Here is a 27,583-nt window from a genome sequence, read left to right as displayed (position 1 = left end):
AGTCAGAAGGGGGAGCTTTTTTAACATCTTCTCTTTGCTGTTTAACATTTCTTTCCAGTGTTTGAATTAAAATGAGCTTATTATGAGTAGACCATGAAGTTGGGGTTTGAGGTGACACTGCCGTGGTTCTGGTTAGAGTATTAACATTGGACAGAGTGTAAAGTGTCTAAAATTACCTAAATTAAAACATTAAACATTTAACTGTGGTCAAAGCTAAAAGAGTTTTTATCAAATCAAGAGTTTCTGAGGACTGGATCTGCTGCAGCTGTAACGGTTCTGAACAGTTAGTCATTCTCTCTGCACATCATGTTAACACAGAAATGTACTTTTACTTTGCCAGCTTTATCTCATTATACACAGTATGTGTACTAATATATATATATATATATATATGAAACAAGTTATAGTTAAATGATTGCGTATCACTGTCAGTGACAGAAAGCAATCCTAGTACACCCATCTTTGAAATGAGAGTGAAACTGACAACTGAACAAAATGAAGTGCTTCTAATAAACGTCCCTATTTGTAATTCTACCAAAGACCCATTGGTTCTCACTGGGTTCTCTTCCTAAGAGTGTAGCACACTGCACCAATAAACACATCCAACAATAACAAACTGCATAAAACCTCTTTAATCCCTATTTGACCTTGGTGATTGGATAATATCGTGCAGTGGTTACATGAACTTTCTATCAGTCCCGAAGGCAGTCAGAAGTTAAGGATAGAATCTGGTTTATTAATAAAACACATAAAAGTGGAATCTTTTTACCTCATATCTTGAATCTCAGAGGGATTATGAAGCTGACAGGTGTGCGAGCAGTGATCTATGTGCTGTTGGTGCAAATGCTAAATGAATAGAATCACAAGCCATTCTTGTTTATTGCATTTACTCTCGCAGACAAGTCCATTAAGGCTAATGATTCTATTAACTGTCAGTTAATCTGCTAACTATTTTCTGGATTAATCAATAATTGAGTCATGCCCAATTTCCCAGTGCCCAAAATAAATCCATCATGAGAATATAGCTAGATATCAATTCTCTTTCAATGATGAAACTCCAACAATGACTGATTCTAACTTGTCAGAACATATGCAGGTTATCATGGATTTTTTGGGGTTAAAAATTAGTGTGGAGTATTAAGCTTCATAGAAACGAATCAGGGACTAGATCAACATGTATCTGTTGTATTGCTTGACCACATGGTTATTTATTTATCTATCTATCTATATATATATATAGTCAACGTATAAGTTATAACCCATAAATTGATGGAGCATTAAGTGATGAGTAAGTAAGTGCCCTAAAAGTATAACAATATTGGATTGGGGGACTTCATGATACATTTTAAATCAATATCATATACATCATTGTGACTTATGCAGTTTATTTATGGCTCAATGAGAACAAAATATGTGAAAAACTCCCTTTTTTCACTTTCTATATTCCAGACTTGCTTCCTTGTGGGTGGTCACAGTATAAATCAATATTTTCTTTTCATTTGTATGTCATGAAGTTGTTATTTAAGAGATCAGGAGAATCTTTGAGTGCCAGTTATATTGAATGGGTTTATTTTGCCAGAGTATAATCTTGTCCACTCTGAGTTTCACTCCAGGATCAATATCTTAACAAAGTTACACCCCAATATATGACAGTGTCTCTGTAGCACACACCTTTACTGTCTTTAAGTGAATATATTAATAAATCATATTATTCTGGGAAATCATTTGTCTTTAGTTTCCCTGCAGGTGTCACAGTGTAATTCATCAGAGACACATGAAACATGGAGCTGAAATGAAACTTTCCTCAGGACACTTCACCTGCCATCATCCAGAAGAAGAAGACCGAGCGACCCTGACATCCCTGCGCTTTTAAAGAAGGTAGGGGGGGCACCACAGTGAGAGGGTGGAGGAAGAAGAGGGTCTGAAGTTTTTTGGGTTCAGTAGCAGCACGTGGAGAAGGGAGTGGTCTGGGATAATGGAACCTGGGAGACAGAATGGGAGGGAGTCGGGGCTCAGGTTTCAGCCTGACAGGGGGTAAGGGGCCGGGCTGATATTTGGGAATATACGAAGATTCATTGAAGGCAACGGGACACATAAAACTACAGCGTCTGGCCTAGAGGCGGTCGGTGCTGAGTTTCTGCTGCAGGTCCGGGTCCTGCCGCTGGATTCCCTCAATCGGTCCTCTCGTTTTTTTTTTTGGAAAGGGTGAATGTCGAGTGGTTTGGCTTTTGCAACTGGGGACACACGCACCAAACACTGAGAGAAGCCTCCGCTACCTTCGCACCCGTATTTCTCCCCCAAGGGCCCTGCATGTCTAATATTTAGACATGTTCAGCTTTATGGATTCCAGGACTGTACTGCTGCTTGTAGCAACCCAAGTCTGTCTATTAGCCGTTGTGAGATGTCAGGATGACGACCGTAAGTGATACGTTTTGTTTTTTATTCCAGAGCTGTAATAAAATAAATGTTAAAGTTATCATAAGATGCATGTGGAGAGCTTGTGTTCTCACGTTGATCTGAATGTGTTTATCTTGAAGCATAGCACGTGAACTTTGATCAGTTTTAAAAGCTGCTCTGGTGCCACTCTGCAACTTTTACGCACGGCAAGTTACAACTTTGTGCAGCAAACCTGTTGCAGGTAAAGTTGTCTGACTGATGATAAGTTGTGAACTGTGTCCGACAAAAACACTGATGATACTGTGTCCAAAAGATGCGATGAAACTCAGTGTATCAGAGCTGTGGACGTGCGTAAAAAGGTGGAATGGATCATGGGAGCCTGTGGGTCGAAACAAGATTTATTTGTTTTCTTTGGTGCGCAAAGTTATTTTTTATACACTTTCATTGTGTTGACAGCTGTGTTTATTCATTCTTGTCAAAGTTTACATTCTCAGTCATAGTTTGAAAAGTGAAAATCACAAGAATCAGGTTTCGATCCACTCTAGTGGAGCTCAATGCCTTATAGCCTAAACCTCCCCTTTCTGGACACCTGTGGGTGCTTTAGGGGCCTTAAACTGCAGATTCACTTAACACAGAGGGTGAGGGGGGGAGGGAACGGATAAAAAGTGAAAGGTGGTCAGGCTCAAGGGCCTTTGGTGAAAAGTGCTCACATTCCTTAGCTGTCACAGGGCATCCAGGCAACTCCTGGCTTGTTGAGGTGGAAAGGTGCACAAATAACCAACATTTCCATAAAAATAACCTCAAGAATCTGTTGACCCTTCAAATATCTTCATACCTGCAGAGTCTCTGCTCTCTCTGTGGTTTGCTCTGAGATTATCCATCATCACTATTGATTTGAGTATCCACAGGAGACACGTGAGAGTGAAGGTGTGCCAACAGAATTTGGAGCCAGAAATAATGTTCCATATGATTTCAGGGTTTCCATCTGCTCAAAAGATTAACCAGAAAGCAGTGACAGTCAGCCCAGAGTGAGAGAGAGACAGAGCCAGGGTGCAAGGGAGAGGTGACTGGAAAAATATAGGACGGAAGAAGGGAACTTTACTGTTGAAATTCTGAGTAGTGCAGTATTTTCTCAGTATGAAATATGTCATGCTTCCTAACCTTTTAGAGCAAAGGAAAGGTGGGTGTTTTTTTTTTAGAGGAATGAGAAAAAAAAGGGTGGAGGGGTGCTTATGCCAAAGAAACTGCGAGTCTCAGGTTACCCTCTCACAGACGAAAGCCCCTGGTTATAATGCAAGTCCTTTCCTCTGCGCTAACTGGAGGCAAGAATTATTTTTTTCTGGGAGACGCTCAAGTGGTGAAGAGGTCTGATTGGGACCTCAGCGCCACAGGTTCGATGGCCCAGAGACACTCAGATGGCCCAGAGCTCAGTTCTTCAGTCAGAGGCCGCTGTCTGACCTGTTCATTTAGGTGAGGAGGCCAGAAAACCAATCAGACACTGGTCAGAGTTAGATCGAGGCCTAAAAGTCGAAAAAATACAGTGAAAACTGATTTGATCCTACTGTCCTCGACGTACACCTGGGTTCACTTTAAAAACTTTCATTGTTCATTTTACTCCCCCTGGAAAACAGAACGTCTGCCAACACATGGGAAAGGAGACGTACAAATTATCTCCAGTGATGAAAAGCCAGCTTTCTATCAGCTCTGCAGCAGATAGAGGAGCCCTTGTCCCAGAATATCCAGTCTCAGAGGAATCTTTCATATCAGAGTCAGTGAAAGGACAGGTGCAGGCCTTTGACAGTGCGTCCAGGCCTGTAAAACTACACGTCAAAACCGCAAAGTATGTGCATGAAAGCTGTCCATTTTCCTCATTTTTTGGGGGGGTGGATGTGTTTGAACTGGCATCTGACACAGCTATGGCTTCCAGATGGGGTTTAAAATGCTCCCCCGTGTTTATACAAGGCAATGGTTTGTGAATTGCCCACTCTGTCCCCTTCCAGAAAGACCTCATTCATTGCCAGTGAGGTCCGTTAGGTTACCTAGCGTTGAGGTAAATATAGCTACTGTACTCGCTCCCTCTCCTCACACCGCACACTCTCGGCCTTGCGCACCTTGAGGCCTTTCTCCTGGCGGGTCGCACACTCTCACCCCTCAGTGCAGGTTCACTGGCTCCAATCAGAGCATCTCTTTGAGCTCGTGTTTGGAAAGTTAAGTGCCAGACTGGCTAATGGACTGGAATATGGCTAATGACCTGCGTCTATTGTTAAGTTTTCTTGAAGTGGTGTAATTTAGGCAGCGTACAGTACCTGTATTGAAACACACACACCCCCCCACCTCCATCACGTGATCCTCTGCTCTATTTGCAAAGCAGTGGTCCGAGAATTAAAAAATATGCATTCACTGAAAGCAGAGTCTGTCTGCTTAGCAGTAAATGAGGGTGTCTCCTGCAATGTAAACTGGCCCTATATTTATCTTGTGGAGGAATTCAGGCACATGGTCTCCAGCTCCTGTTCAGTTATTGGAGGTTTCTTGCAGGTCTCGCTCAGCTTCACTGTGAACATGTGATGTTACACTGCCGCCGTGTGGCTCCAGGAGAGGTTGCATCGATCAATAACAGGACTTGATGTTGTTAATGATAAGAGATGATTTTACTTTTGTTGTTGTTGTTATTTGAAGGTTATTTTTGGATCCAGACAATATGTTTTTTGGCTGAACAGAAGATACAAACTCTTGTCAACTGTAACAAGGTCGATAAAGAGAGTTCAATGGTTTTGTTTTATCCTAATAAATAAGACAGTCAATCTCAACCAGACATGGGTCTGTAGGATGTTTTGTTTGGAAATAAGATAACAGAAATTTGGGTAAGATAAGTTTATATAAGATAAGATAAAATACATTTGGATAAGATAAGTTAAGATAAGATAAATTTGGATAAGATAAGATAAGTTAAGATAAAGTAAGATAAGATACGATAATTGTCTTTTTACAGCAGCAGATGCAATGAACTAAACAAGAAAGCACATGAAAAAATAAAATAGAATAAAAAATGAAAATAATAATATGCACCTTTCACTACAGGTGGAATGTTACTTGCAGAGAAACGTACTTGGGTAAAACACAGTGGCACAGGATGATTGCATGAAGATCCATACTGTATTTGTGCGTTATGTGTATGAGATATAGTAATAATATATTCCTGTTATTGTACTGCATATGTGTTTTGCATGGTTTGCTTCCCATTTATAACTTACAGTCAAACTTGTGTTGTTACACATCGCAGTGATTTCTGTTCACACCTGATGCCTAATCCTTTTTTTTCCTCCCATCGTCCACCTGCCTGTGTGCCTCACTGTAATCTCACACACAGAGGAGGACCCTATTAGCTGTCTACAAGACGGACAGAACTATAATGACAAGGACGTATGGAAACCAGAGCCGTGTCGCATCTGTGTGTGCGACACCGGAACCGTCCTGTGCGACGAAATTGTCTGCGAGGAGCTAAAAGACTGCTCCAAACCCGAGATCCCATTCGGAGAGTGTTGCCCCATCTGCGCAGCTGAAACGTCCACGCCCATCGGTTGTAATTTATTTATCTCACACCTCTCATAAATAAATTACTGTGCCACGTCATGTTGTTTACTTTGGGGGAGAAAAAGGACACATGGACAGTTTTGGTATCAATCAAAGGTCGATTCATCAGGCCTGGACTGCATGTCGCCCTTTGATTTGATCCTGTTTCCTGTCCCCAAAGCAAACAAATGACAAGAAATGAACGACAGCAGTGACACTTCTGACAGTACTTCAGTGAAATGCTACCTCATCCTCACTTTTCTTCAGTATAGCTGGCTCACCTTGGCCCCATCTTGTTTGAATACACTGTCCTTCCCAGAGTATCATGAAGACATATGGGAGTCATTAAGGAAATACCTCAGTCAAGCAGACACGGCCTCACATTTCTACAGTATATCCTCTCTGTGGACTTCCACAGATCAGATGGCAAGAAACGACTACTAAGGCTTTTTCAAAGAGTCTCTGGCCACATTTTAAAACTGCCACTGGCCTCCTGATGAACAGGGACCTCGTTGGTCAGCTCTGGAAATGAATTTGGATGAGGAGCATGGATGGAACCAGAAGTGTCACTGTTTGCAATGCATGCTTATTGATCAAAATGCTTTATAAACTGCTTATCCTACATTCAAGGCAAAGTTCAGTGCTTAGTAGTACTTTGTAACATTGAGAGCATCATTTTAAGTTATTAACCACCTACAAACAGGGCTGGTAATGACTGAAATGTGTCTGACTCACCTTTTATCAGGTCAGTTAAACTGTCATTAAATCCAGAATCTTAGTTACTTAAAAAAAACGAAATTGTATACAATTTTATGAAGCTATGTCTTTTATGGCCATTTACATTTGGACAAGATTTGATATTTGAGAAGTTTATTGTTATGAAATCAGGACATTGTAGAAGGGATCATATTGGAAATTACACCAAAAACAAATTTTAGATCATTTCAGTGATATACAGCCCAGACTAAAAAGGGATTTTTTAATATTGATACTTGCTTAGTGCTTATTATTTCCCTTCGCTTATTAAAATGCTTTGAAATATGACAAATAAAACCCAGCTTGGGCCTATATTTAATACTGTGATGAAAATATATACAGTATATATAACACAGGCTACTTCCGTACCTCTTCTTCCTACCCTTCTCTCTGCTTTGCCTCTGCTTTGATCTCTTAAAAGATGGTGATTCAACACTTTCTCAATCCAGATGGGCTCTTTGGGCTCCAGGAGTCTTGGTGGTGGTCTTCAGAGTCCTTTAATTTAGGTTATCAGCCTGTATGGATCCTAATGGGCCTGTGGAAAACATTGTGCACCCTTGATGGATTGTTTCTGTGTCAGCCAGTTGCTAACCATGATCTTCCCCCCTCATTTTCCCCCTCTACCCATCCTGACCACATAACAGGAACCCCTGGAGCTAAGGTGAGACCATATTTGTGTGTGTGTGTGTGTGTGTGTGTGTGTGTGTGTGTGTGTGTGTGTGTGTGTGTGTGTGTGTGTGTGTGTGTGTGTGCGACCTGAAGCTCCCCAGCACCTGCAGTTAAAGTTGTATCTGTCCCAGGCTCACATCAGTGCTGAGTGTCCCTGTAGTTTATGGATTTGGACGATACTTTGATGTGAAAAAGCTTTTGCCAGAAGGATAACAGTCACATCCTGCCCCACACTCTGTGCCGTATGAATGTGTCTCATGATACTGTCTGTCATCCTACTTATTTACGTATTTTCAGCAATATTTTGCTGCAGTTTCCTGATAAAATAGCAGAAGCTTTTAGAAACTGTAGCTCTAATGCTAATTTCTGTTTTTACGCTTCATCTTTTCAATAACAGGGGCAGAAAGGCGAACCCGGAGATATTACCGATGTAAGTTGACATCACACTACTGCAAACTACAACTCTTTTCATTTGAAGATACTCGATAAACTGGTTTTATCGAAGAGATCCCTTTCAACCTCATATGGAAAACGTGTACAGTTTAAATGCACAAAATGTAAAATGTCCACTGGGAGTGACTATATGCAATAGAAAGTTTATTTCCCCATAAAATACACTCTCCACCAGAGTAGAAGTAGCATTAATTGGAAAAACTTAAGTGAAACACTTGAATAAATGTACTCAGTTATATTCTCCCACATTATCCCAGGCTGTGGATGTGTGTTATAGATTTTCCAAACTACTGAACTAGATACCATCACTTAGTCTGAGGAAATAACAGAAGAATTTAAGGATTGTGTCTGAGAAAGAGAGAAGAAATGTGAGGAGAGAAGGCAGCTCTGTTTGCCCACGCAGCAGGAGGAGGACCGAGCAACGGCCTCCATACAATCCTCCATACAGTTTGTCAGAGCCGAGAGAGAGAGAGAGAGAAAACTCTGTGCTGCACCTGGAAATGCTTTACCCATCTGAGGGAATACAACTTCACGGCAGGAAATAAGAAGCCATTGTTTATTGCACGTTCCTCATAATGCTTTGCCCGAAGAGATCGGCAATTAGCAAGTCTGCTCTGATGGGAGCGAGATAATGTTTCCCCCCTCGACTGCGAGGAAATCTAAACCTCACGTGTGCAAAAGCATCTGGAAAATGTACATTGTAGTGGTTGTGTTCAGTTTTAGCTCTGCAGCATTCCTTCATATGCCACATTAAACAGTGATGGTAGAATTCAATACTAATATCTTTATATTTTTCTCTTTTTTCTTTTCTCTACCTGCAGGTTGTAGGACCAAGAGGACCATCTGGCCCTATGGTATGCACCTATTTCTGGATTTGTACATTTTTCCCTTTCCAGAGCTGCTGTATGAGAAGATTGTTTTGTCCTAGAAAGAGTCTGCATTCACAGCCTCCGTATAAGTGTTAAATTTAATAACCAGTTGCAGCGACAGGAAATAGAAAACGTATCCGACCTCAACAGTAGCAGAGTTCACAGGCTGCAGCTGTTTCCTCAACTCTCCTGTGCTGAGGTAACGCCTGAAGTCACTCAGACTGCTTCACTGTCTCCCGTTTACCCAGGGCCCACCAGGAGAACAAGGAGACCGCGGATCAAGAGGAGACAAGGGAGACAAGGTCAGTGTGAAAACTCTTCGTCTTACTATTCGCCCCAGACCCTTGAACTCTACACGCACACTCCGCTCCTTTAAGAGGCACAGTACGCCCTATTGAATGTGAGAGCTTTAGGTCTTTGGCGGCAGAGGGGGGGGATGGGGTATACCTGCTATAGTATGCAGCTTTGCAGAATGGTAGCCTTTCAGCGAGCTGCTCGGTCTGACTGGTCATGTGTCATTTCCATTAGGCGGTGTGGTCTGGGTTGTTTAACAGATGTGGGACTGTCGGAGTCTCATAACGTAAAAATCTGCTGCTCTCCGAGGCCTCACACTCCGAAATCAGCGTCGTCGCGTTCGCCAGGCTTTGATCATCACACTAAGTGATCCAGTTTATTCCTTGTAGTCGTCTTGTTTTTTGGAGAGTTGAGCACAGGGCGGATTTAATTTTTTGGCGAGCAGAGGTTGAATAGTCTTCTAGGTGTTCAGCACATTCTTTGTTCAGGTTCCCCTTGCAGGGTAGTTTGTCACTACATGCACAGAGGTATGCCAGGTAGTCTCGTTCGGGCTGATAAATCATCAGCATTCACAACAGCCTCTGAGGGGAAGAATTATGCAATTGTGTTTGGGGGAAAAAAGTTGAGCCTACTTGTGAAGTTTATTTTATCTTTAAATGTCCAGTGTGTGTCCGTTCATAAAAGCAAACTTCACTTCTGATGGAGCTGTGTTTGCTACCAGCTGCTCAGGTGCAGTCACGTTGGAGAAGGTTCAACTGAGCATTAAGCTCCTGTCAACAGTATCTGCAGGGAAACGTTGTCCAGCTGTGTGTCGTCTGCCAACAACTGTGTAATGATTTATTCAAAAGGACTTCTAAGTTGAAATATTGGCAAAAGGAATTATTGCTAAATGGTGATGGCCAAGGGGATTGGCCAAGGTGAGATTTGCAGTCATAAACAATGTGATCAGAACAAAAGGGGATGATTTTTTCACATGTATGCATTTTGTTATCAAAGAGGACACTGCCAAAAGTGAGAGCAGCGTATTGGACTAGAGCCAAAATGATTTTAGGTTAAGACAGAAAATATATTTTCTTTTATAAAGTGAAAATAACAGAATTTCTCAGAATCCAACTTCTCAAATGTTGACATTTGCTTCTTTTCCCCATTTTCTTTTATAAGTAGTCAAATGATTTTAAGTTTTTGAAAGCTGGTTGGACAAACTAAACATTTGAATTTGTCAACATAACCTTCTGGAAATTGTTATGGCAACTTTTCCCACATTTCAAATTATTAGTCAAATGATGGAGATTCATTAGTAAACGACCCTCAGTTGCAGTGGTTGCCTGTGGTTGATTTTGCATTAACTCCCGTTCTCTTTTTTAACTGTTCCAGGGAAACCATGGTCCCCGTGGCAGAGATGGTGAGCCTGGCACCCCCGGAAACCCCGGCCCCCCTGGACCCGCAGGACCGAACGGACCCCCTGGCCTTGGAGGAGTAAGTGTCCCGTGACAAGCAGGGGCAGTGGACTTGTATTCACTGCAGACGTAGGAGCTGACAGGTCGAACACTGTTGCAGGAGCCAAGTGTGGGCTCACTTTGAATGGCGTGGAATAAGCAGAGAAAATCAGGGAAGAATTTAAGAGCACAAAAGACGTGGGGAATCACAGTCAAAATGGGAGGAGGCAGAAAGACAACAGCGAGTGGATGCAGAGAGAGAGAGAGAATAGATCGAATGCCTCCGATTCTTTGCAGGAGAAAAGAAGGGAGGAGGTGGGCTGCGGGGAGAGGGAGGTGGACGGGCAGGAGGTATTATGATAGACTCGAGGAGGGGAAGGGAAGGAGCTTTTCTGGTTGGGGGTGGGGGCAAGGACACAAGGAGAGTCTTTGTGAAGGAGAGAGAGATGAAAACTGTTCTCATGCCTCTCCGTCTCGCCGCCGTCTGCGTCAGTACCCGCGTGTAGAACTCTGATCATCTGTTAAAAAGCTGATCCTCTCCTGACAAAATGACACAGCATCGTTCAAACTCTCCAACAAAAACATTTCACAACAAAGAGCCAAACCTCAGATTTTTCACAATAGAATATTTGTCAAAATTTTCTTTTCATTATTTCCCATAAGATAAAAATGACTTCAGGGCAAAGCAGGGCAGCTGATAACTTTAAAAGCTTGATTCCACTTAGACTTAATGATGAATATAATACATTAGATATATACACATCACCTTTAAGTATTTTATTATTCCATCTTCATCAGTTTATCTTGTTTTACCTGCTTTAGGTGTTTCCTAATTCCAAATGTATGAGATTTACGATAGTGTTTCCTCACTTCCTGTTGATGTTGTCTTGTTCTGTGTGTGGTTGGAGGTGGGTGGATGGGTGGGGGGTTCGTTCTTACTGATTTTATAGTTTCGAATGCTTTTATTCTGTAAAGCTCTTTGGTTTATATGGAAAGTGCTTTACAAATAACGTCTGATTGATTCGACAAACTCTTACGCTCTCTGTCTTCTGCCTCTTTCAGAACTTTGCAGCTCAGATGGCCGGTGGCTTTGACGAGAAGTCCGGCGGCGCACAGATGGGCGTGATGCAAGGACCGATGGTGAGCGAGCGATGATGAGCCGAGACCTGCTGCTACTCCCATGGTCATTTGTTTCACTGCTAATGAATCTGCTAGGACGCAACAGTTTGATCAGGAGCAGAGTGTTTAGAAGAAGAATTCTGCATCAGCCAACATCTGCATCTCTGCTTTAAGTGTCGGGAGTGAAATACTGAATCCCGGCTACCTCCAAAGTTTTTTTTTAATGGCTGATTCTGCACTTTGGCCTTTGCGGAGGAGCACAATCAACTTCCTCACATGCACAAGAGAAGCATCACACTTTCATTAAATTCGTAAAGTGCGAGATGGACACATCATCAGCATCGTTCCTCATCAGGAGAGAAAGTACCCATGTAGGATTTAAAACCATCCAAGTGTCGGAGAAAAGAAACAACACATTCCTGCATCCCGAAGGAAAATTGACACTTCACGTGGAGTAAAGAGCGCTCATTTTATAAATTGAGGATACAGCCATTGATGGTGATTATACTCGAAGCCAATGAAAACCCACCACAGCTGCCGTCAGTTAGCATGGCAGCGTGCCTGTGATGGAGTAAGGAGCACACTGGATGCTATTTTGGTCTAGAGAGCCACAGAGAAGCTTGGCAGCCTCTCAGTCCTGCGGAGGTTTGAGACACCGCCGATCAGATCCGCCACAGCTGGCAGCAGTGTGTGTGTGTGTGTGTGTGTGTGTGTGTGTGTGTGTGTGTGTGTTTGTGTGTTTGGCATCACTCCTCCTGACTGACTGTCCCTTCACATGTCTGAGAGCACTCCACAGAACTGGGACCTTTTGAAGCCAGCTCATTTTTAATTTGGGAGCTTGTCGGGGGAGGGACTGACTGCACTGATGTTAAATCACAAGTCAAGCACACATCCCACTCACACACACACACACACAGGCTGGACCCCAAAGTATATCCATGCACCTACATCCCAAACCCTCAAACAACGCTCTCACTGAAATGAATACACACACAACACACACACACACACACACGTCCCTAAAACACACATTCTCAGATCCTGGAGGTAAAGAGCCCCATTGATAGGCTCCTACCGACCTTGGTGAAGGCTTCCCACTCCCACTGAAAGGTGACTTTCATTGCCCTTCTGAGGACCACTGTGCTGGGCGGGGACATTTTCTTTGGCTGCCATCCCTGACTTAATTATTTTTTTTAAATCATAACCATGAAGCTGAAATGAAGGTTTACACAGGAGAGCCCACTGAGAGAAATATGTTTTTGATCCAGGAGGAAAGCTGCCACAACCAATCAAGTGTATTACTGAAGAACTTGGAATCTTGTCAAACTTTATTGTGAAGCCTCATTATTCCTCTTGCAGCTAATTTATATACTTGTGCGTGTGTGTGAGTGTTTGAGAGAGAAAAGCAATTAAGATTTGGCTCATCACCTCCACAGAATGTGATTTTTCTCTTGTTGAGCACCGATGCATGAAGTTGAAGCAGGAATGACTCAGGCATGTGACTCCAGCCGGAAGCACTGGCTGAGGCGATTAGGGTTCAGCCAGAGGAACATTTACTTTCAGAAAATCTCACCTTGTCCTGTTGTGATGACATCTCACAACTCTCTGAACCCAGACAGTTCCGTGCTGATGCTGTTTTCCCATCCCTTGTCAAAGTGTAAGAAGTCATGTGGCGTTCAAGCTACTGCTGATGACCTTTGAACTGTAGAAACACACAGCACGTGGGAAAAGAGTCGACAGGAGAAGGAGAAGAAGAAGAAGAAGGGATGAACAGAGAGAGGGATGAAGAGTGAATGCTGCTGAGGAATTTGAAACGATTTATGGATTTGACAGGACGAGATGATGAGTTTTGTTTAGCTTGAGGGCAAAGCAGGTGAAACGTTTTCCTCACAGAGTTCATGTGGACAAAACTCAAAACAGAATTGCTAAATGTATAAAATAATTGTGCACCAGTCTGTTTTATGCCTTTGTGTGGTTTTAACAGTGATAAAAGGATGTGATAACATGTCGTTAGCCTGATGTCGTGTCTCTTGTCTTCCCCTCAGGGCCCCATGGGACCCAGAGGACCACCTGGCCCCAGTGGATCACCTGTAAGTACCTCCTCTACTCCCCAGACAACACACGAGCCAGACACACCTGCAGACGACATCCTGTGCAACAGGATGCTGAAAACTAAACATTATAATTGTTACGTGCTCGATGGCACATTGTCTACTTCCTCTGCGTGTGAGGATTTATTATTTATTCACATATAAATAACAGTAATGACTCCGGAATGCCCAGCAGAAAGAAGATCACGCTCTGTCAGGGATAGATCTGAACACACGGCTCAGGTTCTAGTGTTTTACGGAGGAAGGTGGCACACAAAGAATAAGCCTGTGGGGTATTTTCCTATATACCACAACCCAGACGTACTGTGGAACACCTGTCAGGCTTTCACGTAGAGCCTACCAGGTTTAACCCTTCAGCTCCCGATCTCCTCGCATATTTTCTGTTCCTGCCCGCAGCCGAGCTCCAGCTTCCAGAGCGAAGCTATTAGGTTGTAGGCGATGCCAGCCGACTTGCCTCAACTCGATGGTTGATGTTTTAATCACCCTGAGCCCTCTCAGTTTCTTCTTACACGTGCGGCTGCTCAGATCACATTCAAACAGATTACCTGGCATTTGTAAAGAAGAAGTGTCCGTTTACAAATCTGCAGTTTGTAATCAAGACAAAAAAACGAATACAAAGTAGCTTTGTAATGATTTTTCATGTAGATTTACTCGTTAAAGGTGTATATGAAGAGGATATACCTGAATATATAGATGTGCTCTGTATTACAAGCCTTGTTTTTTAACTGTAAATTAAGATGTGGAATTAAATTGAAAGTGACATCTGACCAGAACACAAAATAATTAGTTTAACTGATTAATCAGAAAAGCAAAAAGCAACAAGTTTGTTGATCAATTGATTGTTTCAGTCGTTTTTTTAAGGTAAAGTAATGAAAAGAAATGCTTCACATTCTTTGGAGTGAGAACTGGCTCCTAAACTGAAAACTATTGGGTTTGGGTTTTTTGGTCAGACAAAACATTTGAGGAGCAGATTTTGGGATGTTGTAATGAATCAGTCTAAACTAGACTGAGTTTATCGAAAAATATCTCAAGATGAATAAGGAATTTTTCAGCCATACAAATGACAAAGATTTAGAAATCTGTAGTAACAACGGTGCCTCAAACAAAGACTTAGATCTATTTAGATTCAAATTCAAATTATTTTGAATATGTCAAGATATGTTTATTATCAAAGTTTCACATTTTAGAAGCTTAAATCAGAGAATTGAGTTATTCCATTATTAGAGTAGTTCAGGTTTAATTAGATGTTTATTACCTGTTTTTGAGCCTTGTCTTTGCCACTGTTTATATAAAAGAAGTTCTTCACTTATCAATCTCTCTGCTTTTTTTTCTTCATCTCAGGGCCCACAAGGTTTCCAGGGTAACCCAGGAGAGGCTGGAGAGCCCGGTCAATCTGTGAGTGTCCCACAGAGAACGATTCGTCCTCCCCTCCACTTTACATGCTGTCTTATAAATCCTTGCTCTATTTGCCTTTTTCATAAACTCCTCAGATGCCCCCCCCCCCTTTCCTCCAGCCTTATATAAGCCTTTTCTTCTTCTTTTCCTTTTTCATACACCTTCGTTGACTCATGTCTGACTTTTTTTAAAGGATTTCATCGTCCACAATAACATGAGTTTGAAATGACTTCAACAGACGATATAAAGTAAATCTTATATCGTTCATACAGTATCATAAAAGAACTAAAACACCAGTGAGGTGCAACTGAAGTCAGTTCAACCTCATCCTGCTCAGTTTTACTACCTCATTCTGAAACTTCATCCACAGCTTCTCCTTTGTAGCTCCACTTCACTTCCATTAACACTTTCTAACCTTTCACTGCAGACCACTCACTTTATTTACAAGCATTTGTACTTCTGATTTCATCTCTTTCCTCGCTGCACCCACTTTACCCTTTCTTAAACCCCTCCAGTTGTTTTCCAAACTCCAGACTGTCCCCTCCTTTGCTTCCCGTTCCCTCAGCAGGTAGAAAACACAGGGTCTCCCCACTGCTGTGTTAATCTGCCCCTGTGGAGTTCAGATAAGCTGAGGTGCCCTCTCTGTTAGAATATGTGCCGGTCCATCATTAAGCGTGATTAAAATCAAGCTTCTCTCCAGAAAAGAACTTGACAGTCGGGGAAGGGTCACTGTGTCAGCTCAGTGTTTGTAAAGCGCAGGGAAAAATTTTTAGCCCGAGTCCATTAAGAGTAAAAATTACCAACAATATGTCATTGATACATTGATACTGCTAAAATAAAAAGAACTTATATTATTGCAGGTCAGTGTTTCCAACAAGGATTGAAAGTTTTTTTTTTTGTATTTTGTCTGTAGATTCACTTCATTAGTCAAGACACAGTAATACAGAGAGAGAGAGAGAGAGAGAGAGAGAGAGAGAGAGAGAGAGAGAGAACGAGAGAGAACGAGAGAGAGAGAGAGAGAAGTTATTTAGAAGGAAAAACTGTAATAGGACCAATGATAATGTCATAACACATTAAGTTCATAACCTAATGGAGAAACTGGCAGAAAGAGAGTAAGATTGAAAACAGCTGAACTTTATAAAAAGGATATTTGTTATTTGTTCCGTCTCTTTGGTAGAATCGTAATTAATATTGTTTAGGAATGTCAATCCTCGTATGTGCTTGTATACAAATAGATACTTACATTGATTAGACTGCAAAGATCCGCAAGATAATATGATCTGATTAACAACTGTTTTTGATTTGTGTCTCTGTAAACACATTGTTAATGGCAGCTTATCTCAGCAGGCTCCATGTTGAAGTGAGTCTTTTATGATTGATCAAATTGTTAATTGAGAGCAGGAGTCTTCACCACAAGCTTTGAGTTAGCGTGTGACCCAAATTCCAAAAATGTTGCCCCCTGTTGGTTGTACCCAGTAACTGTGTCTCACCTTGGGTTGTTTTCTCTTCACTAATATAGGGCTCCATGGGCCCCCGTGGCCCCACTGGACCTTCTGGAAAACCTGGAGATGATGTAAGTTTCTCACACCTTCATAAAACAATAAGTACACATTTATAAAAGCAGTTACTCTGACGAGGCTGCTTGTTAAACTGGGGTCCTCAGTGTTAACTATTCTGGGTGTATTCTGAAAGAAAGTGTCAACCTCTCTACTGGATGTGCTTTAAATTTGGTCTGAAATAAACTAATATTCACATAAAAAAATCTATATTTAGATTTTCATTTATTTGTTATAAAGTACAAATCATGTCCTTGACGTGTGTTTGTGTGGATCTTTTTAAATTTGTCTTTATACTCTGAGAAGCTATTATCGGCCAGCCTGCACTTTGTATTATGTAAAATAATTAACTAAAATGGTATATATTCTGATATTTGATACCATTTTTTTAATCTGTCCAAAACTTTATCACAGATTTTATCCACCTGCCAATATTTCAAGACTTTAAAATGTAATTCCTTCTTTTAGCCACATGATGGCAGCAGACATGACATACGCCGTCTTGTCCACTAGGAGCGCTCACTCTCAACATCTACAATTAACTAACTCTACAGTGTAATACATCTTTAAAAGTGCTATTAACATGAAGTTTGACATGTTTTCTTAATTTCATGATGTCTTTTTGTTTCAGGGTGAAGCTGGAAAATCTGGTAAATCAGGCGAGCGTGGACCTTCTGGACCTCAGGTGAGATTCCTCCGGCTGTCCAGTCAGTGTTTTTTAAATTCTGGGGATTTTACTGGTGGGAGATCTCACTTGATAAACTTCAACCAGCCTGGTATTGACTTGTAATGATTTATCTAACTCACTGAAGATGATTGTTTGTCAATAAACAGAACTATTTGGGAGAACTACACAATATTTAACTAGACTTTTATACTCCAGTTGTGTTTTTGTATTTTACTTTATATTGTTTAAATGGTAGCATAGATTATGGATGGATGGAATAGATTTTTATTGACTATACAATAAATTTCTATCTACATGACTGACTGCTGCATCTATATTTTAGGTACTCAGAATATGAAAGTGACTTTAATGATGGTTCGATTTAGTTTAGATAAAATCATTCATCCTCTCAAGCCAAGAATCTGAACATTTAAAAAATATTTACAAATATATCGTGTGCATCCGTACGCTGGATGAAGTCCTGGCAGCAGCATTATTTCATACGACAGCTCCATCTTCTTCCCCCTCCACTGTTCAGTATATTGATCTGGTGCATCATCTCTCTGCAGGGAGCTCGTGGATTCCCAGGAACTCCCGGCCTGCCCGGCATCAAGGGCCACAGGGTGAGTGTTTGTTGTCTGCAGATGGAGAATTGCTGCTTGTCGTTTTGTGCTCTTAATGTCGGTTTCCTGACTCTGCACTGTTTCTCCGTGTTATCTTTCAGGGTTACTCAGGTCTTGATGGTTCAAAGGGAGAGACCGGAGCTGTCGGCTCTAAGGTAGGATTTTATTTCTGTGCACGAACAACATCTCAGGTAGCAAGTGGTTTAATATATCCCCCAGAAAGTTTTGCCAAGGCATCAAGTGATGGGGTTCAATAGACGTTTTCAGTTTGACTTGCCACACTAACAGCTCAATCTGTCCTGTCTGTAGGGTGAGTCTGGAGCTTCCGGAGAGAATGGCGCCCCTGGACCTATGGTGTGTATTCCTGGACGTCACAACAACCGAGCATCACAGCAGAAAAGATGATCAATGTGATTGTTAAGGTTTGTTTTCCTCTCTCTTGTCTGCATAGGGACCTCGTGGTTTGCCCGGCGAGAGAGGTCGTCCTGGACCCAGTGGAGTCGCTGTGAGTCTCTCAGAAACTCTTATTGAACAATTCATTAACATCTGGTTCACAAAAGATAATACTTCCCTGTTTTAGTTTAGTTTCTACTACATAGACAGTAAGTATTCTATTAGAGTACAAGTGAGAGGTTGTGCCAAACAGGAGTTAACTTCAATGTAAAGCTTTGATCATTTTAAAAGCGTGTGTGAAACTATTTATGTCTCATTTGTGTGACAGTTTTTCTGTTATATGCTGACGATACTTTGCTTTCTTTGTCCAGGGAGCTCGTGGAAATGATGGCTTGCCCGGCCCTGCTGGTCCTCCAGTGAGTCTCGTCTAATTCATTCTCAACCTTTAGTTTGAGATTTATTATTGTATAAAGTATAAAAACACCATGAAACCCGTTTTTTCTCTTCCCCTCACTTCTCCATATTCACTCCTGTGCAGTGTGATCGTATCTCCCTGCAGCTGGAAGTCTCATTGATTAATAGCTGAGCTGACAACCTGTCTTTTCCTCTCTGCAGGGCCCAGTCGGTCCTTCTGGAGCTCCTGGCTTCCCTGGTTCTCCTGGTTCAAAGGTAGGTTGTCTGTTGTCACCGTTTCCTCTCTCTCTTCACCGCTGTTGTGTTTGAGAGAGTAAGTCAGTGTTGTCTCTGTGTGCGTCCCCCTTTTTCTTTCTGTGAGAGATCAAACCTAAATAAGTGAACTTGCAGTTACTAAATTTTTCGGATTTTTTCCTCAATAAAAATAAAGCTGTGTGTATAAAACAGAGCTTTGTGATCTCTGTGCAGTTCGAATAAGACTTTGTAAATCAAATCAAAAAGTTTATATCTCTGAAAATGGCAGCATGCAGCTCAGGGAGGATTTGAAATACTTTGGTGAAATCAGAGAAGGCTGTGCTGCATTGAAAAGTGCTTTAAGCCTCCATCTGTGTGGAAAATTAGGAAGGAGGGGGTTTAGAGTGTTATTCTCCCTCACTCGCTCCCTCATGCTGTCTCTTTCTTCTTTTCCTTCTCTGCTTTGCATTTGATTTATGCCTCCTGCATGGCAGACAGACTCAGATCTGTGATCGAGGGCCCATGCTGAGGGTTCGCTTTCTTCTCAGAGCCCCTCCGTAGTTTGGGAAATCTTTCAGGAATTGCAGGCGGAGGATTTCTTTTAAAGTCCAGGAGTTTCCCGGGAAATAATCAAGGCAAACTAGGCTCACATTGTGAATATGTGTGTACTTGTGGTTTTGTCTTCGGTTAGGTTACATCCATGAACAAACACAGTGCAATTTAATATGTGTCTGCAGGAGAGTCTGTCTGCCTCTAGAGAATTTGTGTGTTTGTGGGACCCACGGTGAGAAACATTAAGAATCTCATATTATGTTAATGTGCTCTACCTTCAGTTTAGTCGGTTTTATGGACCTTATGAGAAATGCCCTGCACTTTTAAAGAGGCCCGACATTCACGTTCAAAAAATCGAGCTATAAAGTAACATCACAGGTATTTGAACCTTTGCATAAACTGCTTGTATAAGAAAATCTAAAAGGGACAATATAAACCCAACTCACACTGCGTATTTAACTTTAAAGTTTTATTTTGCAACCTCAAAGCCACTGCCTCTAAACTACTGAGAATTTTTTCCCATAACTTTATAAAAGAAAACTGATTTTCCTCCTTTTGTCCCAGTTTCACCTCCGTGTCAGAGCCAGCACAATATTGGCCTTGACTCATTGTGTGTGGGCTCAGTAAGAAGAACACATCAGTCTACTGCATCACCGTCTTTGTAAACAATTACAAACTCTATTATGTCATACTGGTGAGGAGGAGGCCGGGTTTATACAAGGCTGCAGCAGTAGCAAAGGAATTCCATTCACCAGCACAAGGCTGCATACCGTCAGTGTGGTCACATCGCTGGCAGGGAAGCAAAGTATGGACTTGAGTTTCTCTGAGGCCTAAGTCATTTGTTATACTGAATCACAATATGTCAAAAACATTATGCACTTGGTTTTATATAACAAACCTCGGAGAGACAAGGAACAGACTGCAAACTGAGTATTTTCTTCATTTAAACGCTGCCATTTTGTAAATCGTCAACTTTAAGTGTAGCTTTCTGTTTCACAAATGAATCCAGACAGTAAGGAAATAATTAACTGCTTTTTTTCAACCATTCAACATAGTATGTGAATAATGTTCAGTATAGAGAGAGTTCATATTTGGTTTCCGGGCACTGACCTCATCAGTTTAACTCAATAAACTGAGATGGAGCTAAACCCAGTTTTCGTCCTGATGTCCATCAGCAGGTTGAGAAAAAGCAGATAATTGTTCACTTACAACTCATTTTATCTTAAATGCAGCAGATGGCAACAGATACAAGCTTCAGTTTGGTAATAAAACACAGATCAGCATATTTTAAATTTACTGTAATTTAGATATAAAAAATAATAAAGCAAGTCGTCACATAAACAGATTAGTTTGAGCTGATGCTTTCGCTGATTATGAAGCACTGAGACTTTGTGACTTCTCATATTGTAGTTTTATATTGATTCACTATGACAGGAAAGTAATTATTAGAATAAATGAGCTGTATGCAACACACATCATGTTACAATCCTTAAAACAACAGAAACAAAACAAAACATACATGGCCAACAGCACTTCTAACAATAATCAAGCATATTTCATCACTATGTGAACAGACAGTATAGGAGAGTGTATTCCAAATACTATCATTGTAGGTAGACAACAGCCTCAAAGTTATTAAATAGAAGCTAGCTGAAGAAGCTATCTCCCACAACAGAGGACAATATGAACATCAAATGAAAAATAAATTCTCTGGAAGCAAAAAGCTTACCTGTACATGTAGTTCCACAACGACCACAAGGGGCAACAATGAGCCCATTACACACGAAAACAAATGTAGACTAGTGTCACAAAGGTGTAAGTGTTTACAAATATATATATATATTATTAATTTTAGAAGAGAAAGTATGATAAAGGTGTTTTGGCAAATTAACCTTTAGTTAACTACACAACCAAAACATTGAGCTTTTTACTTTTTCTGAACGAGGCTCATGGTCAGAAATATAGAGGAATGTTAGGGTCGATTTCTAAGGTTGTGTTGTGTTTATGTCTCAAACAAGCCTCATTCTAATCCACAAAAACTGACAGCATGTAAATTCAGTTCATTTTCTGGTTGAATCCAATCTTCTGGCCTGGTCCTTGTGTAAGTGTGTACGAGACGTTTGTGGCCTCTCACAGTTTCCTGTTGGATTTACTGCTTATTTAGCTGATTGACAATATATGTTTTTACACTTCTAAAGATCTTTGACAGCATATTAATACATTTATCATCTTCTTTATTCTCCTCTGTGCTGCTGACCAGGGAGAAGCTGGTCCTACTGGTGCTCGTGGACCTGAGGGTGCTCAGGGACCTCGTGGAGAGTCAGGTACCCCTGGATCATCTGGACCTTCTGGCGCGTCTGTAAGTGATGCTCTAAACATTTATTTAAAAGGAGAATCATTTAACAACATTTTTTTAATATACCTACTTAATATACCTATATTTTCAATACTGTTGATAAGACCAATCAGTCGTAGAACACTTACTGAGTCTGGATCTGTTATTGCAGTGTGTTAATTGACTTTGTCTTTGTCTCTTTACAGGGAAACCCTGGTACTGATGGTATCCCTGGATCTAAAGGATCAGCTGTAAGTGATATTTTCCCATTTAGCTGTTGTGCAGTAGAATAGACTCACAATCCATTTCTGTACTGCTTTAGTGCACATGATCTATATGTCTGGTACGTGTGCATTTAAAATAAGGCCCGTAGTCCACAGATTGTACAGCCCTGCAGGAACTAGGCTTTAAAAACCAAAGACCCTGTCATTGTATCAACACAACAAATTTACACTGAGCTTTCTATTGCATCTTAAATACATGAGACAACATAGCAAACATCATAACTGTAGCCATTGTCACGGGGGCTTGTTAGGTGCAGAATTTATATCAATATCATCCATCACCTATTGATGTCTAAATGTACATCCAGTTAGATGGATGGTTACGTGTCCAATCATCTGATAGACTTCCTTTCTGTCTGTCCCCCTCTCTCTCTCTCTGTAGGGAGCTCCTGGTATCGCTGGTGCTCCTGGTTTCCCAGGACCTCGTGGACCTCCGGGGCCTCAGGGAGCAACTGGACCTCTCGGGCCCAAAGGAACATCTGTAAGTTCTCACTGAATCATTTAGTGAGCTAAAAAAAAACTAATCCGGAACATTTAAATGACAATTAAAAAATAAAAACAATGTGCTGTACAGCTCTCTCCCTCATTCTCCATTCTCTCTTTTGTGTCTGGTGTTGTTTAGGGGGACCCAGGTATTCCAGGTTTCAAGGGAGAGGCTGGACCAAAAGGAGAACTCGTGAGTTTTGTTTTGTTTTTCATTTAATTCTCCCTGAATTCATTCCCTGATTGTTCATCCATTCTCCATTACCATATTCACTGATGCAGTATGTAAACTCTGTATTTATCCAAATAATAAGCACAGATATCAATCAGCAACAAGATCAAGTCAATTTGAGTTCGGCAGTTCTGACTATCTGAGAAGAACTATGAACCCTGATGATTTTTCAGCTACTTTCAACGACACATTATGTCCCTGTTTTAACTCAGTGTGTTACGGATGTGTTTTCCAGGGACCCTCAGGTCCTCAGGGAGCACATGGCCCACTGGGAGAAGAGGGTAAGAGGGGACCCAGAGGAGAGCCCGGTGCTGCTGGACCACTTGGACCTCCTGGAGAGAGAGTGAGTAACTTCAGATTTAAACCAGATAATTCTCCAGTTTCTTCTTGTCCATTCTCACTTCATGTTACAGGTCAACTGTGTCTATTAATATACACACATCATGTTGACAAAGTAGTTTTGTAGTTGTTGAATCATTATATAGGTGTGTATGTTGCACATTTGGAGAAAAAAATGGAAGTGATAACATTTCCATGTATTCTCTATATGGATCATTTCAATCCAAATTAATTTAATTAAAATAAAACTTGATGTAATCATAAGCCTGACTCTGGTTTCACGTTTTCTTTGTAGGGATCCCCTGGTAACCGTGGTTTCCCCGGTCAAGATGGTCTTGCTGGTCCCAAGGTGAGTCACAGTTTTACTGGTTACTGAGACAGTTGTTTTGTTTTACTATTTAGAGGTGGAGGAGGAGATGCATTTAGAGGATAAAGATCTGGGTCCAGAAAACGGATGCAGCTGATGTGTCAGTCGTCACACGTGTCAATCTGTGAAACTCACAAATACCATATAGAATTTCTTTATTAGCTTTTTTTTGCATTGAGAACATTTCATCTATTAATCATGTAATCATATTGTTGTTGAGACCTCACAAATTGAATTTATTTTCATGTTAAATTCAACATTCAAATCCAACCATAAAAAGATAAGAGATGTTTTTGCAGAATTTGAGTTTGTGGTTTTGGCGGACATGCAACTCCACCGTGTGGCTTCAAGATGGCAGCATAGCTTATAAACCCATCACGCACCAGTGACCTACATGTCCCCCTATCACCATATCCAGCAGTTCATTTAACATTATCTTTCCAGCTGCACAATTTCATTTACACCAAAATGAGTCTGTCAAAGTTTATTCTCCCCACCTCCACTAGGTCAATGGAGGAAAACTCATTTCCTCTGGGCTTTGAGAATTGAAGTGTCACCTCCTTACTGATTGACTGAGTGACCAATTCCTGCTTTTAAACTCTTTCTCCTAACACAGGGAGCCCCTGGTGAGCGCGGACCTGCCGGTGCCAGTGGTCCCAAGGGTGCCAACGGTGACCCCGGCCGTCCTGGAGAGTCTGGTCTGCCCGGTGCCAGAGTAAGTTTCATCCTTTGCCCACACACACAGGTCTGGATGTCGGGGATCTGCAGGAAAGTGATTTAAACCAAACACAAATAATACTTTTCACAAGTGTGAATATTGGTACAGGACATACAATGTCATTCTTAAAATGCTTGCACACTGTAATGATATGTTAAATGGTAATATTCAACAATTTATCATCCAGCCGTAGATCTGGGTCAGTCCACTGTGACTGTCCTGTGAAAACCATTTTCTCCAAAAACTCCAGTAATGCATGCTCTCAGAAAAATATTATATAAATATATAGAGAAATATAATAAATATTCCACTTCCATACATGTTGGAGGTTAGCAGAGATTCCACACGTTCTTCCTCCTCGTCAAAACCTGGTGCCTACATTACCCACAATGCAGCTCGAGCGGCCACAGTTTGGTCAGGGATTCAGGTGTGTTAGCGGTGAACGTAGCCTTGAGCGGCTGCTCTCCAGCAGAGATAAGCAGTGAGCACCAGAGGTCTGGTAAGGTCACTTCCTTCTTGATCCACACACCCAGATTCTCTTTCATTTCCAAATCTGTAGTCGGACCCAGTCGACGCTGGTGTGAAGGACACCACTCAAGGCAATTCATCAGATTTCAAAGTCTTTACAGAACTCCCCAAGTCCTTTGAACATATGGTTTGATGTGTAAAATAGGTGGAGGTTCCTAACCCTCTCTAACTCTAAACTAAAACTAAGGGTCTAAACTAAGCTGACGTCCAGAGCGAGTGTGTCTCTTATGAGGAATAAACAGATGTATAATATAATATGTGTCAAATCAGTGGAGATCCCCTTCATCCTTCAGTTTATGTATCTGACAGATCTCTGACAGATCTCTGACATACGTGGTTTTCACTGCACAGACTTTGTGATTCTATTCCCCAACACTGACGCACATGGTTCGTGCTTCATCACCACAGAGCAAGAATGAAACAAGTACCTATTGTGAGCGGAGCACATTAACATCAGTGGTCTCTCTCATTCACATTTCCGCTCTTAGTCACTTCCATCAGTAGGTGTTGAGCTGTTGCTTCTCGCTCACCGGGCCAATCACACGTGCAAATTTAATTTCCCACAATGCCATATGTTCCCATCTTCTTGTCTTCTGCACGTGTCTGTGTGGAGACGCCTGATGATGACTCACCTGGATCTCAATTGTGTTTCTCTGACAGGGCCTGACTGGGCGACCTGGTGACGCTGGTCCTCAAGGCAAAGTCGGACCTTCCGTAAGTGAACTATTTCAAAGACGTGGCAACAATGATGTCGTTGTTTTGTGTTTGTGAATCAACGAAAACGATCACACAGCATGTGAGCATTAAGAGGTTTTATTTCCAGCATCACATGCGGAAAACAACCAGGGAGAGATTGTATAAAATTGTCTCATCACGGAATGACTCAGAAGTGGTTTCATCAAATTTAATTGTGGGAGATTTGATCTATTTATCCTCCTGCCTCGTCCCCGCTGGTGTTTGTGTTTCTAATAAGCTCAAGTGTCCAGGTTCTTAGAGACGGAAGTCTGACACACTGCAGCTTATTTTAAATCAACTTCCACATTAAGTTAATTTGCATCACCTTCAGCCCTGTTTTAAACCTGTTTGTTTCTGAAATGAGTGGAACTTCTTTAAGTGAAGTGTTTACACCAAAACTCTTCAGTAAATCCTCCATAAACTGGTTTATCTTTAACGAATTGGCTCCACTTTACAGGAAATGTGAATCTTTTGTTACCACTGTATCAGACAGTGCATGTTTGTGTATGTGCTGCTCTAATATTTCATATTTTATATGGGCTGTATGACTATAATGTCCTTTATTTAAACATAAGTCACGTTTTCTGTTCAGGGACTGTGTGTTTTTTTTAAATATTACTGTTCACCGGCAGATTAAGCAGTTGTTAAATTTCTGGACTCACTGCTCCAGGGACAGTATGTGGACACACTGATTACTACATTTATTTGATCTGTTAATTGTTTGCCTCCTGGCATTTCCAAGTTCACCCCTCTGGGGTTTTATTTATTTCGGAGCATGGGAGGGAAATTTTATTTTTACATGGGGCTTAAGTTTTGATTTGCAAACATGCTGTGGAACTAAATGGAACTTTTCTCGACTAGGGAGGTTCTGGTGAGGATGGACGTCCTGGACCCCCTGGCCCACAGGGAGCCCGCGGACAGCCTGGTGTCATGGGATTCCCCGGACCCAAGGGAGCGTCTGTAAGTGTTTGTTTGCAAAACTAAAGATGCCTGCATAGGAAACAGGATCTATTGTTTTAATGTATTGGATGTGGACCAGTAGACCTTCTAGATAGGACCTGGAGTGCTGCTGAACAACTTTATGCTCATTGTGGATCAAGCGAATCAGCAGTGACCTCCTTACTAACCTGTGTTTCCTGTTTCTGTTGTGATCAGGGTGAGGCTGGCAAGTCTGGAGAGAAGGGACTGGCTGGAGCTGGAGGTCTGAGAGTAAGTTACTTCAACTTTTCTGCTTTAACTTCAAAATACAAAGAATCATTTATATAATTTCCCGTCAACCTATGATCTCGTGGTCTGTGAGTGTAGGTAGAAAACACTATTTGGATACCTGACAACTAATAAATAAACACAATAAACCTGTGTTTAGATTAAATGTTGATGTTTATCAAATGATTAAACAAATTGAATCTTTTTGTTCAAATACACGTTTTTTTTATTATTCTGTAGCTACCATTGATCTGCTGTTAAGTCTTTAGTTCAGCTCCCACGTGAGAAGCATGTTGAAAAGCTCAATTAAAGCTATCAGATGTCTGTCCAGTTAATAGCGTCACCTTTGGCCTAATAAGTGTCTATTGATCCAACCCTTCCCCTCCTCCTCCCTCCACCCTCCCTTTTGATTCCTCTCTTCAGGGTCTGCCTGGCAAAGATGGAGAAACTGGCGCTTCTGGACCCCGGCCCCGCTGTGCATATCCCCCATCCCACTCCATATAGCTTCAAAACTGATATTATCTCTCCCCTTTTCTGGCCCTGCACTGAGAAGCAACCTTCAGTACCCCCCATGTCCCAGACTGTCTCGTTGATAGAACTGTCTGGGTTAAAAAAAACATTTGTATGATGGCATCACTGACCTGAGAAAACCTCTATATATAAAACAACATTATTCCAATGATGTATACTGTTGTTAGAGCTGTATAGTTGTTTCCACCATATTAACGATCGAATTGAGATGAAACTGTTGATATTTAGTTCATGTTAGAAGTTGGAAGTCTGTACATGGGGGGGGTCACCTGCACAACAAGGGGAGCTCTCAGTTACACAGGCTTGAGCCCCCTTTG

General features: G+C 41.5%; 1 protein-coding gene across 1 annotated transcript in view; it reads left to right on the top strand.

Moving 5' to 3' along the window:
- The first annotated feature begins 2,066 nt into the window (after positions 1-2,066).
- col2a1b (collagen, type II, alpha 1b) overlaps positions 2,067-27,583 on the top strand; it is a 39,813-nt gene continuing 14,296 nt past the window's right edge. Inside the window, exons 1-29 of the mRNA XM_047338845.1 lie at positions 2,067-2,418; positions 5,765-5,974; positions 7,368-7,384; positions 7,790-7,822; positions 8,667-8,699; positions 8,963-9,016; positions 10,383-10,484; positions 11,507-11,584; positions 13,609-13,653; positions 15,016-15,069; positions 16,589-16,642; positions 17,257-17,310; positions 17,862-17,915; positions 18,017-18,070; positions 18,225-18,269; positions 18,367-18,420; positions 18,680-18,724; positions 18,924-18,977; positions 21,769-21,867; positions 22,050-22,094; positions 22,510-22,608; positions 22,750-22,803; positions 23,078-23,185; positions 23,477-23,530; positions 24,165-24,263; positions 25,455-25,508; positions 26,391-26,489; positions 26,685-26,738; positions 27,159-27,212. Coding sequence (XP_047194801.1) covers positions 2,328-2,418; positions 5,765-5,974; positions 7,368-7,384; positions 7,790-7,822; positions 8,667-8,699; positions 8,963-9,016; positions 10,383-10,484; positions 11,507-11,584; positions 13,609-13,653; positions 15,016-15,069; positions 16,589-16,642; positions 17,257-17,310; positions 17,862-17,915; positions 18,017-18,070; positions 18,225-18,269; positions 18,367-18,420; positions 18,680-18,724; positions 18,924-18,977; positions 21,769-21,867; positions 22,050-22,094; positions 22,510-22,608; positions 22,750-22,803; positions 23,078-23,185; positions 23,477-23,530; positions 24,165-24,263; positions 25,455-25,508; positions 26,391-26,489; positions 26,685-26,738; positions 27,159-27,212 — 1,950 coding nt within the window. The 5' untranslated portion in view covers positions 2,067-2,327. The remainder of the gene's footprint in view (positions 2,419-5,764; positions 5,975-7,367; positions 7,385-7,789; positions 7,823-8,666; positions 8,700-8,962; positions 9,017-10,382; positions 10,485-11,506; positions 11,585-13,608; positions 13,654-15,015; positions 15,070-16,588; positions 16,643-17,256; positions 17,311-17,861; positions 17,916-18,016; positions 18,071-18,224; positions 18,270-18,366; positions 18,421-18,679; positions 18,725-18,923; positions 18,978-21,768; positions 21,868-22,049; positions 22,095-22,509; positions 22,609-22,749; positions 22,804-23,077; positions 23,186-23,476; positions 23,531-24,164; positions 24,264-25,454; positions 25,509-26,390; positions 26,490-26,684; positions 26,739-27,158; positions 27,213-27,583) is intronic.

The sequence above is a fragment of the Hippoglossus stenolepis genome, chromosome 3, assembly GCF_022539355.2.
Source record: "Hippoglossus stenolepis isolate QCI-W04-F060 chromosome 3, HSTE1.2, whole genome shotgun sequence".
Lineage (NCBI taxonomy): Eukaryota > Metazoa > Chordata > Actinopteri > Pleuronectiformes > Pleuronectidae > Hippoglossus > Hippoglossus stenolepis.
Note: the sequence above shows the minus strand (reverse complement) of the source record. Positions and strands in the feature narration are given on the sequence as shown.